Below are 16,337 nucleotides of genomic sequence, written 5' to 3' on the forward strand. Positions count from 1 at the left end.
GATAACTCCCGAGCGCGAGGGAAGGGGAGGCCTGCGCCCGAGGGAGTAGCAGGGAAGATGAAAAGCGTAGAGAGGTTTGTTCAGGCGTGTTATGGCAGCAATGCAGTTTGAAGCGGTAGTTTTCGGTGCGAGTTACGTATGCCGAGATACCCTGGATTACCTAGATTAAGGCTGGTGCACCGACACAAAGAAGCCCTCACGCACACAACGTATGCACCCCCTGCGCACACACAGCAGACGCTTGCACAGACCAGTGCAAATGCCTCTACCTGTAAACCCCTTTGATTCTGTGACGGCCTGTGATAGCAGGGGACTGCACTCGATGACTCAGGAAGTCTCTTCCCGTCCTGTGTAAACGCAGTCCAGACTGAGAACATGCCTCCCACGTCCAGCAAACAAGTGCCCATGGTGGGGCATATTCTCGGCCGATATAATTGACTTCAATGGAGTCAATGTAAATGCAGTTTGGTTCAATTAGACGTCATTAGCATGGCAGGCTGGACTAGTGCTGTAAAACTCACATACCTAAATGTGCAGTGAACCCTGTACCCAGGAGCCCCCCTGTTAGACGCCTGGTCCCTGCCAGCCCCAAATAAAATCCTGGCCCTGCTGAAGTCAGTGGGAGTTTTGCTTTTCACTTCAGTGAAGTCAGGATTTCACCCACTGAATGCAACTCTGCTCCATCTTTCTTGCCAGGCTGTCTCTGTTTATACAGCCAGTGAGTCCTTGCAGTGATTTCATGCCCACTTGCATGCAGACGCAAACACACAAGCAGGTCAACACTGACAGGCAGCCACGCTTGTCCATGAGCGCTCGCTCACACCATGTGCTAAACGCACTGGACAGGGAAGTGCTGTCCCTCCCATTGGGAGCAAAAGAGTTCCTTGAGGGAGGAGGTTTATAAAACCTCTCGTAAAGCCAGAGGCCAGCTTAAACCGCCTGCTGGCTGCGGTTTGCAGAGAGAGTGAGGCAGGATGTCGGGAAGGGCTCTTGGTTTGTGTCACACCGCTCAGGAGTACAAACGTTACTGGGCTCAGTGCAGGGCTCGTGGGGTGAATTTCTCTGGCCTGGTATACAGGAGGGTCAGATAGAATTGCCAACCCTTATGGATTGTCCTGGAATCTCCAGAATTAAAGATGAATCTTTAACTAAAGATTGTGTCATGTGATGAAATCTCCAGGAATTCGTCCAAAGAAAGTTGGCAACTGTAGGGTCAGACTAGGTGAGCTAATGGTCCCTTCTGGCCTTATGCTTGATGAATCAATGAATGTGGAGTGACTGAAATAGATGATGCAAAGCAAGCGTTGAGAGCATAACTGCTAAATGGAATCTACTTTCTAAGTCCTCTGTCTGTCTCTCTTTCTACGTCTAGCTGGTCCCCCGTCCTAGCAGTGTTTGGTTTTCACACTGACGGCGGCAAGCTAGACAGAGGATTTAGTCCCTGTGAGCCAAGTATTTGTCACCGCCTGGCTGGGTTACTTCACTGGGGTAAAGGTGGAGCCACACAGAAATTCCAGCTGGTGGAGAAAGCAGCCACTTGGTAGTGAGAAAAACCACCAAGGAGACAGTCTGGGACAAGGGCGGTGCTGGTGACTCTGAGTCAGTCCTGGATCCAGCACCCCAGCAAAGTTGGTGCAAAGGCTGCTGTCAAGGACGAGCTGCCATGATTTGGGCTAAGAAATAAAACCAAGGCCCCAGGTCCTTCGGCTCGTGACAGACCCCTCCACTGATGGCACTTGTGTCAGGAGTCGGCGCGTTAGCCCGCCACAGCCTGACCAAATTCAGTTGAGAAATTCCTTCCCACCTCCCTGTGGGTCAGTCGGATACAGTATTTGTCTTCACTTCCTGAAATGCAGCGTTGCTGGGCATTGTAACACAGCTGCCGCTTTCCACCCCAGAGGTAGATGCATTTCAGTGGTGGGTGACATGAGCCCTAATAAGATCGGCCCATTTGGGCAATCGAAAGAGCTGTGAGGAAGGGAAGGCAGAGCAGCTCCCCTGCCATCTGCTATGGATGGAGTCCTAGCAAGGTTGCGGGGTTTGCTCCCCAGGCAGGAGGATTGCTCAGCTCTGTATGGAGACCCATTGCTCTGGTTGCTTTCCCCAGCCAGTGGGCGCTCTGTTGGCTTGTGGGAGGAGTGATCAGAGGACGGCTCCTGATTAATGGAAATTGCAGGGAGCTCTTGGGGTGGGGATGAGGATGATTACAGGGCTGTGCTCACACCCGGCCTGGCTCCCAGCAAGGGGACAAAGGTGAGAAGACGCTTCAGGGAGCTGAGGAGACTCAGGGTCATGAGGAGTTTGAGCAGGGAACTTCTCCTACATCCTACCCGAGAAGCCGCTGGCAGTTTTTCTCCTCTGACCCTGGCCCCCAGGGGAGGCTCTGCGAAAAGGGATCTGGGTAGCGGTTCAGGTAGTTGGCTGGGCACCAGGACCCCTGGGTTCTCTCCCTGGCTCTCCCTCTGACTTATCACGAGTCCCTTTGCCCCTCTGTAGAGTGGGGATTATGCGGCTGCCTGAGGGGGGCTGGGAGATGTAATGGGTCGCTGCTCACACGGGGCTTTGAAACCCTCACAGGCAGTGCTGCTGGGTAAGTGCCGGGTCTTGCGCCTGCTTGTTACCCTGGAGCAGCTTCATTTTCTGCCGTCCTGCGAGCCTTTCTCCAGAGTGTCCCTCCCCAGGGTACTGCTTAGTGGTCATCACGCCCTGGGAGTCAGGGCTAGCTGCTGTCTGGAAGGGTGTGCCCAAGTTTCCTCCCTATGGAGAGCGCTGTCCTGAGTCACAGCTGAGATGCGGCCGGGCGCTGTGAAGGGGGGACTCACGTCCCTGCACATGTTGGACTAAATTCTCCTCTCATTTCACGTGTCCTTCCCTGCTGGCACTAATGGGAGCTGTGGGAGCCCAGCTCCTCTGAAGACCCAGCCCGAGGGGGTCTCAGGTTGGACACCCAGAATTACAGGCCACTTTGAAAATGGGGCCTAAAGTGATTTGGTCAGGATTGCTCAGTGAGTCAGTGGCAGAGCCAGGGTTAGAACCCAGGAGTCCAGGCTGCCAACCTCCGCCCCACCAGCTCTAACCGCTGGAACACTCCACGAGCTAGAAATAGAACCCAGGAGTCCTGCCCCTTTCAGCCTGCTGTAACCTCTAATAGAGCTTGCTTTATGCAGCATGGCAATTCCAGTTCTCAGTAATCCTCTCGCTTTCCTCCCTGCAGACATCGATGAATGCAGCATCAACCGAGGAGGCTGCAAATTCGGCTGCGTAAACGCCCCTGGCAGCTACGAGTGTACCTGCCCGGCCGGCTGCAAACTGCACTGGAACAAAAAGGACTGCATAGGTGGGTAAAGAAAGCCCGTGCTGCCATCTAGTGGGTGAACATAGGTCAGCCGGCAAAGCCTGAAAAGAGATCTGTGTTTTTCTGTTCGGTCATTGCTGTGAGGTGGTGGATAGACTTTTATCCAGGTGGATTTTGCTGGGAATGTGTGGAGACGGTGCAGCAGAAAGGGTGCTGCTTATGGGTTGGATTTGGCCACTGGGTGCACGTTGACCATGCACCCCGGCCTATAGCGTTCTCTCTTGGTCCGAGCGTCATGCCGAGTGGAAACCTTTTCAGTCTCAGCCTAGAGCTAGAGCATGTTTTATTGTTGTGCAGATTCCCATGATCCCCATGCTGCCCCAGTGCTGAGCCTTCTGGCAGAGACAGGGAGTTCAGGCTCCGTGCCCCAGTCTGCCTTTCGCCACTCTGCTGAGACAGCTAGCACAGGAGGCCAGATAATGCGGCTTGTGGACTGGTTTTCATGCTGTGTTCTCCTGACCTGAGAGCCCCCTTCCTCCCCCAAACCCATCTCACCTGGGCTGCTGGACTCAAGAGAAGAGAGGGTTTGGGATGTGGTGGAGGAAATTCTGGCACCTCGCCTAGAAAAGTGCACATCAGAAAGTGTAGTCCTTCACCTGCTGAACTTCCCCTGGCTATTTCAAACCTGGGTCAAATTCGGTTTGTTCTTTACATAGTGCTCTTCTCCCCAAGGGATCCCAAAGCACTTTGCTGATAGCTATACCTATAAAAATCTCTTTACCTGCCCCTGACTTGCAGCCACCTCTGGGGAGGGACACAGCAGCTGTTCTTAACAGTCCACAGCAACGCTGTGGTGCCCAGTTGATTCCCTTCCATTACCCGCCAAGAGAAGGGACAGGGGATAGACTGAGCAAAGCCTCCTCAGAATGAAGGAGTGAGTGAAACCCCAGCAAGTGCCTCTTACTCCTCAAGATGATCTGCTGACTCAAGGCTCCAGGTTGAGTGTAAAGCTGTGCGGGAGAACCCACAACACCACACGCACCCCTGTCTTGCCACGATGGCAGAAGCAGGTGGCTGAGGGAGGAGGATGGATGCTGTGGCAGGAGTGGAGTTGGGAGCAAGGTTAGAGTCCTACTGTTGAATTAATTTGGATAGAATAAATGGGCTTTTAGCTGCCTCTTTCTGGTCCCGGGCTTCCAGCAGTGTTGCGAAGTAGGCAGTCTTGGCCAGCTAAGCCAGACTCTCCTTCACCAGAAGGAAAAAGGAGAGAGAGGGGAAAGAGAAGAAAGAAGGTGGGGAAGGAGACGGACACGTTCGGGGGAGAGGAAAAGTCTCACATCCCAGGTGGTGTTCGGGATTCAGCCAGTGGAGGTGGTGATGTCATGTGGCTCCCTCTTTCTCTGGCCTGGTGTGGTCAGGACATCTCTCAGGATCAGAATGACGAAGGCCCAGGGACCCAGGAGATGGTGGGGGTGGCAGCCAGGATGGTGAAACTCACTCCAGTCGCCAATTTGTCTTCCAAAGTCTCTTTCTGCAAGGACCCCAGAAGGAGCGATTGGGGGGAGTAGCCCATCCCTTCACTGTTTTGCCCACCAGTTAGGCCTAATTTCCGACCCACCAATTTTGATTCATTGATTTTTCAGTTTCACAGTGCTCTGTTTACCAGGGATGATCGTAATGCCGTCCTTGAGTGATATCGGGAGGTCTTTTTGTCTCTACTAATGCAGTCTCTCTGTCTCCCTTTTGCAACTTTCCCAATCACTACTGAGAATGCTAGATTATTGTGAATGAAGTTTCACTCCCTTTTTTCAGTTGCACCCACAATTGCGCTAAATCTGTAGGCCCAGTTATGATAACTCCCCTCCCCTCCCCCAGTGCCCGGAGCAGCTCCTGGTTGGCTGGTCAGCCCCAAGTTGCCCCCTGCTTGTTGTCACCATTCGCTGCTTGTTGTCCTTCAGAGCTGGTGAAATGCCTGACGGGCCCCATCTCTCACCGGGCCATGCTCACCTGCAACAAGAACGGCAAGAAGGACAGCTGCTCCCTCACCTGCACCTCCAAGGCCCGCTTCCTGCCAGGTACCAACCCGTGGCCGCCACATCTCCCCTGAAACCTACCCGGGGTACTGGCCTTCTCGAACGCCCTCTATCCAAAAGGGATTTACAAATATGGATCTCTCCCTGCCCGTTACTGAGGTGGCTGCTTAACGGTGCCCCGCATTGCCGTGCAGAACATTGTATGTAATGGAAAGCACAGAGGGGGCTTAGGGAAGCAGGATGTCACTGTGCAGGCTAGATTTAGGCCTGGATAATGCAGAAGTCACCACACTGTAGAGTGCACCGCCCTAGGGGTGTGCAGAGGACCTTTTGGGGGGCCATGGCTGGGGTCCGGGCCGACCCCTACTGAGGCGGGACACAGGATCTCAGGCTTTGCAGGGCCCTGGCTTTGCCTGAATTGACCCTCGGGTTGTGCTATCGATGAACCAGTCTCTGGAACTTCAAAGGTTGGGGTCAGATCAGCACCCAAAGCACATGTGAGCTGCTAAGGTGCAGAGCCAGGGCCTGATTTCCAAGGGTGCTGAGCCCCCAGTGACCTCCCTGGGCCATGCAGTGGAGTAGCACTTTGGAAGCCAGGCCGGGAGTGAGCCCCAGGCTCTGTCTGAATCCCTCCTTTCTCCCTCTTTGCAGAGTCCGACAGCAGCTACACAGTGAGCTGCGGGACGCCCATCCTGCGCCAGGGGGCCCAGCAGAGGCCTGGCAACAGCAGCCATCACTGCATTGGTAAGGTCGCTCTCCTGGGCTGGTCCAAGCCTCCCCTGTCCCCAGCTGCCATCGCGGGAGGCTCAGCTGGTGCCTCTGATGTTTAGCACCTGCCTTTTCTTTTAGAGACTGCCGCTGCTCCAATCAAACAAAAGGCTTCCTTCAAGATCAAGGACGCCAAGTGCCACCTGCACCCGCGCGTGAAGGGGAAGCAGGATGAGTCGGGGAAGCATGGGGCCCCAGGTGAGGCGTACACCCTCCCCCCAACCAGCCGTGTAAGCTCCTCTATGGCTGTGTGGAGGGAAGTGGCCCCATTGACCACCTGGGCTTGAGTTTCCCAAGGGAGCTGTGGGGAGGATGCTGACGCTCTGGTTCCCTCTCTTCCAGGCGGGGCGGCCCCCTGCTCGGATTGCCAGGTGACCTTCGTGAACCTCAAGTGCGACTCATCAAAGAAGGGCAAAGGCCGCCGGGCCCGCAACTCCCCCAACAAGGAGGTGACGCGCATCACCCTGGAGTTTGAGGCAGAAATCAAACCGGAAGAGGTCACAGGTGAGGGACAGCGCTGGGAGGACCGGCTTTCCCAGAGTGCACTGGGCCTGAGGCAATCCCAGGTTGGGGGATATGGGACTGGGAGGACTGGTTTTCCCGGAGTGCACTGGGCCTGAGGAGAGAGGCCTGGCTATCCCAGAATGCTCTGGAACTGAGGTGAGCCCACGTAGCAATAGGAGCCCTGGCTTTCCCGGTGTGCACTGGGGCTGAACCGCCGACAATTTGGAAGGAGCAGACAACTCTCCAATAACGCCTGCCTTGTGCTGTTAATTACCTTCACACGTTGCTAGGCAGCATGTTCCATGGCCTGTGTGAAATGAGCTTGGCAGTTCTCAGACCAGCTCCTTCTGGGCAGGTGTCCATGTCACAAAAACCACCGTCCCGGCTTGCACTGACTGGCCCCCTCACTGGCAGTCTGGCCAGAGGCCAAGGATTGAGTAAGACCATGGAAACTGAACCCCTTCCGCACCTCTAGAAGGGGCTTTCCCAAGATGTAGATGAGGCAGGCTGTGGGGGAAATTTGCCCTGCCACTCCTTGCGCTGGTTCCAGGTCTCTGGCCAGTGATGATGATGCACAGAGCCTCTGCTGTCCACAGTGCAGCTTTAACAGTTACATCCACAGCCATCCCAAGTGCGGGGATGGGCACTAAAAGAGGAGGGGGGTAGAATAGGCAGAGATGTATAGTCACCCCCAGAGTGTGGACATGCAGGGGTGGGCAGCAGCCCAGGCTCGGGCATGGGGAGATGGGATGAGTAGTCAGGAGGAAGCCCCTAATCCAGCTGAAGATGCCCCTTTGTTGCTTGAGTTCCCCCCGGTCCCTGTCACCCCACTCACACCTGATAGAAGATTGGTGGGGAATCACACTACTAGCTCTGGCAGGGAGCTGCAGCAGTGATGGGGAGGGGCAGTCTAGGCGGGCATCTGCTTTCCCTGTGCTCACCCTGATAGTCTACCCCCTCCGCCGTCTCTGACCTCTAGCCAGCTGCAATATTAACTGCCTGCGGCAGAGGGTGGAGAAGAAGCTGAAGTCTGCAATCAAGGCCCTGAAGAAGTCCATAAACCAGGAGCGATTCCTGATCCGCTTCGCGGGCATGGATTACGAGGTGGCGCGGAAGCTGAGCATGTCCCCGGAGAGTCAGGAGAGCTGCGGGCCAGGGCAGCAAAGGCTAGGATCCAAGTGTGGTAAGGGAACAGCCGGGGGGCTAAGGACCTGGGGCCAGTTGCACATTAAGCTGTAGGTCCCTAGTGCCGAACTACAATTCCCAAGCAGCAGTGCTCCACGTGCTGACGGCCAGTAGGGGAAGTTACCATGTGTTCTCCCTTTAGAGGTACTGACTTGTCCATATTAGGAGCTGGGGACCCCGAGGGCCTCTCACCTGCAGCCAGAATAAGGCATATTGGGGATAGCTTGGTGGGGGTTCTCGCTACATGTGTCCCTAACGGCTCTGCCTCTCTCTTAGTTAGCTGCCTGCAGGGAACGTATTACCACGGTCAGCTGGAGCAGTGTGTCCCTTGCCCCCCAGGGACGTACCAGGAGAAAGAAGGCCAGCTCTCCTGTGACCTGTGCCCTGGAAGCGATGCGTATGGCCCTGCTGGAGCAACAAACATAACCACCTGTGCAGGTACGGTGCGGGGTCGGTCGGTTGCTGTTTGTGACCTCGGAGAGGCTGGGTGTGGAACCAAGAGGCACCTTACAGCTGTGGCGTTCTGGATCACCTCTTCCACAGGGCCCGGCAAGGGTCATTGTGTGGGCTCGGCGTTGTGGGATGGGGTTAGGAGCACCAGCAGAACCAGTGCAGTGTGATGCGTGCGGCTTCCATTCTGTGCTGCAGAGAAACCATTGCAGACCTCATCCCCAGCTTGTTCAAGGCCCGGGCATCAGGCATTAAACAGCTCAAAGGGTTCCACATCTCCACTCATTGCATTGCCTGGCCGCAGACAGGCCCTTGGACTCTCCATTCAGAACAGGACGGGATAGAGACACGAGAGGGAAGCACAAGCGCCCAGTTAGGATGCAGGCGTGGCGGCTTGACTGCAGGGGGCTGCCGCTTTTGGCTGTTCTTCCTGCAGGGTAAACTTCGATGCATCCCAGTCATGAGCCAAAGGGGGTGAGGTGTTGTAAGAGCAGAACCATGGGGGAATTGGATCCAGTCCATTTTATCAGAGTCCCCAAAGTTCAGGGGAGAAGGGGACAGAGACCATCTCTTTGTCCTGTTGTATAGTACCTAGCACAATGGGGTCCAGACCCACGACTGGGGCTCCTAGGGGCTGCTGCAATAAATAATAAAGATCTGGCTGAACGGTTCTGGTTCTGATCCACCTGCAGCTGTCACCAGGGGGTCCCACAGCAACAGTGGCAACAAGGTGGTAATTTCCAGGCTGCTGCAAGGTGCTTGCAACCAGTGGGGCTGCCCCACGGATCTGAGGAGGAGCCAGAGCTGCCTGTCTGGGGGTTCAGCACCGGTGACATGCAGTGTGGAGCTCAGGGGACAAGGAGGCTGTGTTATTGCACAACTGACCCACATCTCTCTTTGATTTCCAAATGGGCCTTAGGTCAGTGTCCCCCCGGCCATCACTCAGTGGATGGCTTCATACCCTGCCAGCCGTGTCCCCGGGGCGCCTACCAGCCCGAAGCTGGGCGAGCTCTGTGCTTCCCTTGCGGTGGGGGGCTGACCACCAAACACGAGGGAGCCTTCTCCTTCCAGGACTGCGATACCAAAGGTATGTCCAAGCCAGCAGCTCCATCAGCAGCTGGGAGGGGAACAGCCATGGGAGATCAGAGCAGCAGGGCAGCTCCAGGGGGTGTTGGGGGGCTGAGTTCCCAGGACTGAGCCTGCTTCATTATGGCTACATCCCCCAAACCCACCCTCTGCTTCTTCAGCTCCCCAGGCCCTGTCACAACAACGACGCAGGTGGCGAGGTGGGAAGCTTTCATTTTGCAAAGTGCTTGTGGGGGGACAAATCCCACCCTTGCTCCGCTGCTCCCTTTTGCCCTGAACATCCATCCTTCACCAAGACTCTTGGCTTCAATCTACCCCTCCACCCTCCCAGCGGTATCCGCTCACCCACCCTATTCCATTTTCCCCGCTCTCCTGTTAGACTGCAATCTCCTTGAGAAGCTACGTGCTTGTCGAGCCGCCTTGCACAATGGCTGTATGAATCCACCAGCCCAGGCGCAAAATCCGCCTGCCCACCCTTTAAATAACGGTACCAAAGCGAACGAGAATTGGTGGCGTGTTTGCAGGGCTGTTCTAACACTGCACCGATGCATTTAGTACCCCAGAAATACTCTTACAAAGAAGCACTCCAGCAGTCCAGTAAGGGACTCCCAACACCGACATGTTGCTGTTACAATGCTGTGTGGGGTCTTGGGCCTTTACTGTGTTTATTAGGGTTAATAATAACAATGTAATAATTGGGTGCTTATTTTTAGGCTAAGCTTTATTACAAGGAAATCTGGTCTGCCGAGTTTTGCAGTTAGCTGTGCAGTGATGATGTGGATGCAATTTCTCCTCTTATTAAAGGGGGGATCGTTGAAGTTAATGCAAAATCCAGAGTTCGGCATGTGGCTGTCCCAGTGAGGGAGAGAGAGAATAACCATTCTAAACAGGAAGGTCCTGGCAGCCTAAATGAACACTTTAAAAGAGCCTTGAATGGGAATGCATCTGATGAAGTGAGCTGTAGCTCATGAAAGCTTATGTTCAAATAAATTTGTTAGTCTCTAAGGTGCCACAAGTCCTCCTTTTCTTTTTGCGAATACAGACTAACACGGCTGCTACTCTGAAACATGGGAATACCTGTGTCACTTTAAAAAAAAGAAGGAAAGAAAAAAAAAAGTCTCCTTGCACATAGCTTCCAGGGAGTGTGAGTGGGAGCTGTGAATCGGAACTCCTGGGTTCTACTCCCAGCTCTGCCACTGACTTGCTGCTTGATCCTGGGCAAGTCACCTAACTTCTCTGTGGCCAGGTTTCCCCAGTTGTAAAGCAGGGAAAATACTCACCTCTCCCCAAGGAGTAGCAGAGCTGGGAGTGGGAACCAGGAGCCGGCTGCTCTGATCACTCACGTTTGCTTAATAAAATGTCTGATTGGCTGAGCTACAAGAGCTGTGGCTCCTCGACAGCTGGGAGCGACTCAGGGAGCTGACGCCTCCTTGCCTGATCCCTGTCAGTACATTTTCCTCTCCCCTCTCGCCACAGTTCAGTGCTCCCCGGGTCATTACTACAATACCAGCGTCCACCGCTGCATCCGCTGTGCCGTGGGCACCTACCAGCCAGACTTCCGCCAGAATTACTGCATCACCTGCCCCGGCAACACCACCACGGACTTCGACGGCTCTACGTCCGTGTCCCAGTGTAAAAGTACGCGCTTCAAGCAGCCCGGGTGCTGTGTCCATACGTCGCGTGTGCAACCCAATCTCTGCCAGTCGCTGTGTTTCTCTGTTAGCATGATGTCCATCCAGAGGGCCCTGGCGGAGTCCTGGCCCTGGCAGAAGGCCACCTCCTCTTGGTGTTTCCCTTTATGCACCCCCAATCATGAGCACAGACAGCTGCATCCAGCTATGCGTACATATGTCCACACACACACACACACACCCTTTCATGTATGCCCCCTGCACGCGTGCCACCAGTCAGTGCCTGGGCAGCTCTGCATGCTAACCCACATGCTTGTGCATATGCACACATGAATATATGTGAGCACAGGTGCGTCCGCAGGCACAGATAGCCTGCTGCATACAGGATTAGGATAGCCTGATCCAATTCTTCTGCCCACAGATCATTGCCTAGTGCCCCCATGTCAGAGAACTAATTCCCAGTGACCACTGGTCCTTGTTGCCTTGCAGACCGCCAGTGCGGAGGGGAGCTGGGCGAGTACACTGGCTACATCGAGTCTCCCAACTACCCTGGGAACTACCCCGCCAACATTGAGTGCACCTGGAACATCAACCCCCCCCCAAAGCGCAAGATCCTCATCGTAGTCCCGGAGATCTTCCTGCCGTCCGAGGACGAGTGCGGGGACGTCTTGGTCATGCGGAAAAACTGTAGGTAACCGATTGCTGTGGCGTGGCCATGCTGGGCAATGGGGGTGCTAGGTAATCCCGCAGGAGCCCCTCTCCCCCACTTCCCAGGCTGTCTGGTCTGCGGACACCTCTGGGAGCAGCGGAGCCCAGTAAGTGATGGAGCAGGCGTGTGTGGAGGAGAGGGTGACAGCACCACAGGTGAACTCGATGCATCCCTAAAGAGCTGCCTTCACCTCTGGCTTGATCCCAGGTAGGACGAGTTTGGTGCACTCAGCCTAAAGGGGAAGCCTGCATCCTTGGGCTGTGCATGGGTAACTACTATGGGGAGTGGGGTTTGTAGTGAGTGGATCCACCCCACATACCTCACTACCTGGGGCTGGCTTCCCTGTTAAACCCCACTGCAGAGCTGGGTGCATGCCCATCAGTAAAGGCTCCTGGTTGTGCATTGCTCACGGCCCCTGGCCTCAGGCAAGGAGATGAAACCAACCTGCAGATTCCTCGCTGCCGTTCAACTCCCGAGGTGGCTGGGCTGCCTCTCCATCCAGATGTCTTCCCAGATGTTGCCCTGGTTACGGCGAAGCCATTCTGTGCCCTGCGGGTACAGTCCCTGGGGTGCTTTGAGGCCCGGAAGCAGTTTCTGGAGCTTTGCCAACCTAGTCCCCAGGCGTGGTGTTTCCACATGACACTGTTATGGTGCATCACCTGGTGCTGACGCCACGTCCAAATCTCATCATGCCGTCCCGTCGAGCCAAGGGGCCCCAGCTCCGTGTTTGTGAAGGTGGCCGTGGAGTTAATTGAACTCCGTGGTGCTCAGCACCTCTGAACATCGGGCCCCCGGCTGACCGACGCTGGCCATCCACAGTCTGCGCCCACCTCTGAAAGTGTTGCACGCGGGTGCCTCAGTACCCATACTGAATGGTGGAGGAGGAAGGTGGCCTCCAGAGTAAGGAGTAGAACCGGAGCCATACAGTCAGCTCCTGTGTATTCGTAATGTGGCCCTTCAGCAAGGAGACCCCCGCCCGCAATATTGAAACAAACCAAAAGATGTCTGGACCTGGGTGTTTGTGTGGCTGAATGATTCCAGGCAACACCTGGTCCTTTCGTGTCCCCCTCCGCAGCCTCCCCCTCCTCCATCACGACCTATGAGACATGCCAGACGTACGAGAGGCCCATAGCCTTCACCGCCAGGTCCCGCAAGCTATGGATCAACTTCAAAACCAGCGAGGCCAACGGCGCCAGGGGCTTCCAGATCCCCTACGTCACCTACGACGGTAAGTGGGGGAGTATGTATAAGGGCATAGCAAGAGCAGGGGTGGGACTGCAGTGTAAGTGCTCATCACGCGGGACTGAGACGCCTGGGTTTTATTGCCAGCGCTAACACGTGGTCTCGGAAATCTCGAACTGAGCATTGTAAAACGATTTGAATGATGTTACACACACAAAAGGACAATGTTAAGGTTGCAAAGTCAAGCACTCACAAGTTAGGAAATGCCAGAATTAAGCTTGTGTGTGCACAACCTTAACCCGGCCCCTTGTGCCTATGCATTACGATACAGTCTTTAATGACATGATCGTCTAAGATTTTTTCCACAAGTACCCGAGCGAATCCACCAGCAGGGAGTCATTGAAAGCTCAGAAGCGACAGTCTCCCTCCTCTCCATTCAGGCCCCCGGCCCTGGCACAGTCTGCAGCAGCCCAGAGGGGCATTGCAGGGCAAGTCGCGCTCAGCCCCAGGCAGGAGCATGCTCAGTGTGCACGGGATCTTTGGGAACTTCAGCTGCTAAAAACGAAGAAGTCTGTCCGAAGCATATGCAAGCTGCCAGGTGTCATTTGGCCAAATTTGGGATGACGAAAGGTGACAGCACCACCCTCCTGCCGAATTTCAAGTCCCTGCTCCAAAGCATGAGGGCACTAGGGCTTTTCAAAGAAAAGGTTGCCAGAATTTTTCTAAATGGGCAGAACGATATATTTTCCCTAACTTTGTTCTTACACGTGGCTGAACCGTTTGAGCTAAAAAAAAAATTCCCAAAACAATTCAGCCTGAGACAGACACCTGGCATGGGAAATTTCAGTCCAAATGGTTAGCATGGCAAAGTTCTCAGCAATTGAAAACAGGGTCTTACAATGGGAAGTCTCAGGCGATCTTAATAGACAGGGCTACCAACCCAGCTTATAACGGAATACGGTACACACCTCAGGAAGTTTGCTACCCGTGTACAGTCCTTGTTGAGACACAGTGAAAGGAACTCAGGGGTTAGAAATGAGACTTAAGAAGTGACCAGTGAGCAGATGATCATTTTTAATACTATAAATATTTGTAAAGTGCCAAGTAAATCTGCCCCTACTCTCCCAATCCGGGTGGGCTTTCCCTCTTCTCTCCCAGATGGTTTTGTAGCTTGCTGGATGATTAACTGCCTCACCTGCACTCCACCCTCCTGCTTCTGCCCTGTGCTCAGTTCAGAGGCTAGTCCCTGGCCCTCAGGTTGACCTCATGACCTAATGTCCTGCTTCCTAAGTTTCCTCAATACTGCCATGCACCTGTCTGGGGCATTCTAAACTTACCCAAGTGTAAAGTGTCTTGCCTGATCTATTAGTTTCTTGAAACACCTGAGTACATGTGATTGGTGTTCTGCATGGACAGGGGGGAGCCACCCCAGCTTTTGGAGCTCCACTCCAAACAATAAGGTGTGGAGTGAAGCTTTTTGGCTCATGGCAGAGTACAATTTCGCTGTTTTCCGGAGCCCAGAATTCCATCCTTACAATAGCATCCTGTCGCTGAATTAGCCGAGCACTCCTGCCACCTGCTTTCCCCCTGACTGCCTTTCTCGCTTGGCTTTGCAGAGGATTACGAACAGCTGGTGGAGGATATTGTCCGGGATGGCAGGCTGTACGCCTCCGAAAACCATCAGGAAATATTAAAGGTGAGACCACCCGTGAGTGGGACTGGGAATCAGGACTCCTGGGTTCTGTTCCCAGCTTTCCAGGCAAGTCACTTCCCCTTTGTGTTACCTAACTGTACAATGGGTACTTCTCCTAGTGCTGCCCCTGTCCTGACGTCCTTAACACACTCCCAGGATTCACAGGTGTGTCCTGGGAGCCACAATAAGGAGCTGAGGATTAGAATTCATCTACTGAAGTACAATGGCTTGTCTCGTGGTCCTGTAACGCATCGCATGTCCAGCAGCTGGTCTAGTTCTCCTGCATACACTCCTTGACTCTCTCTGTTGCTTGTTGTTTTACTATGGAACCTCTTGCTCACATTCTTCATGTCTAGTCAAAATTGACTGAGGCAGCCTTGTCTAATAGCTAGAGCAAGGGACTCCAAGTCAGGAGATCTGGGTTCCATTCTCAGCCCTGCCATGGATAGGGCACCCCTCTGTGCCCTTGTGGCAAGGCTTTTAGATGCTTTGTTCCTCAGTTTCCCCATCTGTAAATTAAAGCGTTTGAGCTCATTGGATCCATGCAATAAGAACACAAAGTATGATCTTTTAGACCGACCATCACTCAGACCACATCCATTATGCTTTAATTGTGGGTACCAGCTTTTTCCTGGAGGTGATGTGACTATTCCGTTTGTTTCCCTCGAAGGACAAGAAGCTGATGAAGGCTTTCTTCGACGTGCTGGCTCATCCACAGAACTACTTCAAGTACACGGAGAAACACAAGGAGATGTTACCGCGCTCTTTCATCAAACTCCTCCGCTCCAAAGTCTCCAGCTTCCTCAGGCCTTACAAATAGCCCCCAGGCATTTCCACCTGCCTCATGGGCCACCCTGCAGCCAAGGAAACTTTCTTTTGCTCTTATTTGATGGTTTTTGGGGTTTTTTTTTCTCAACAGCTTTTTAAACAAACAGAATCCCCGTCTCTCACTATGCAGACGACTCTAAACAATTTCTCCTTGGCTTTCTTCAAACTCATCTCAGCGCTGACTTTGTCTCCAGCAGGGGCGGTCTGTAATCTCAAGGCATCCCATGCTCTGTTCTTTTCCTACGGAGTGTGCAGCCCATAACAATTACCAGTCCCGGAGGGTGATGCTCCGTCTTAGCCCAAGTGGCCTCTACACGCAGAGGCAGCTGCGACCTGCTCTGTTTTATGTAACTTAAGTGTAGTCACTCTGGTTGCCTTTGTGGCCCTTGATTACTACACATCTGCGTCCAAATCTGTCTCCGTTCCTAGGCACCATAAACACACCTACAGTCGCCTGCACTCCTGGGATATAGTTTGGTATTTTTGTTCCTGCCGTGGGCCTTTCTCCAGCTGCCAAAGCAAAGGAAAGCTGCTGCAGCCAGAACAGGTTGTTTCTCAAAGAACTGAGCGCAGAGGAAGCCCTGAATGTGGAAGGTAATGCCTTATTATTTATCGCAGTGTTGTGGTTTAAAAATATATATATATCAACACAGCTTTGCAGGGGGGATCGGGAAAAAAATATACTTTTTTTTTTTTAAAAAAAAAGAATACTTTAAAAAAAAAAAAAAAGAAAAAGCTGAAAAGCATCACGGCAAATGGCAGTTCCAGTGGGTGGGAGATCTGCATCTCTCCAGGGAGCTGGGTTGGTCTCTCTGCATTTGAAGAAAGCATGGCCAAGCCACGGTCTTGTAGAACGTCTGGATGAATGGGAGAAAAAAGGTAATGAACGAGAAGCCTTTCAGATGGATTCATTTTTTTCCCCCATGGACACTTGTGCCAAGAGACCAGACTCTCTTACAAGCTCTGCCAAAGA

The 16,337-nt window shown here is 53.7% G+C and overlaps 1 protein-coding gene across 7 annotated transcripts in view; it reads left to right on the top strand.

The window, feature by feature from the left end:
* Window positions 1–16,077, top strand: part of SCUBE3 (signal peptide, CUB domain and EGF like domain containing 3) — a 123,711-nt gene extending 107,634 nt beyond the window's left edge. For 5 of the 7 annotated variants that reach the window (XM_043533344.1, XM_037884907.2, XM_037884909.2 and 2 more), the window contains 13 exons: window positions 3,215–3,337; window positions 5,254–5,370; window positions 5,980–6,072; window positions 6,178–6,294; window positions 6,439–6,600; window positions 7,580–7,783; window positions 8,062–8,223; window positions 9,155–9,322; window positions 10,798–10,959; window positions 11,442–11,639; window positions 12,737–12,889; window positions 14,460–14,539; window positions 15,207–16,077. In XM_043533344.1, the coding sequence (XP_043389279.1) occupies window positions 3,215–3,337; window positions 5,254–5,370; window positions 5,980–6,072; window positions 6,178–6,294; window positions 6,439–6,600; window positions 7,580–7,783; window positions 8,062–8,223; window positions 9,155–9,322; window positions 10,798–10,959; window positions 11,442–11,639; window positions 12,737–12,889; window positions 14,460–14,539; window positions 15,207–15,356 (1,889 nt within the window). In that variant the 3' untranslated portion in view covers window positions 15,357–16,077. Of the gene's footprint in view, window positions 1–3,214; window positions 3,338–5,253; window positions 5,371–5,979; window positions 6,073–6,177; window positions 6,295–6,438; window positions 6,601–7,579; window positions 7,784–8,061; window positions 8,224–9,154; window positions 9,323–10,797; window positions 10,960–11,441; window positions 11,644–12,736; window positions 12,890–14,459; window positions 14,540–15,206 lie in introns of those variants that run through there. The other 2 variants (XM_037884911.2, XR_006286798.1) reach the window with 2 other exon arrangements.
* Window positions 16,078–16,337: the final 260 nt, after the last annotated feature.

The sequence above is a fragment of the Chelonia mydas genome, chromosome 21, assembly GCF_015237465.2.
Source record: "Chelonia mydas isolate rCheMyd1 chromosome 21, rCheMyd1.pri.v2, whole genome shotgun sequence".
Lineage (NCBI taxonomy): Eukaryota > Metazoa > Chordata > Testudines > Cheloniidae > Chelonia > Chelonia mydas.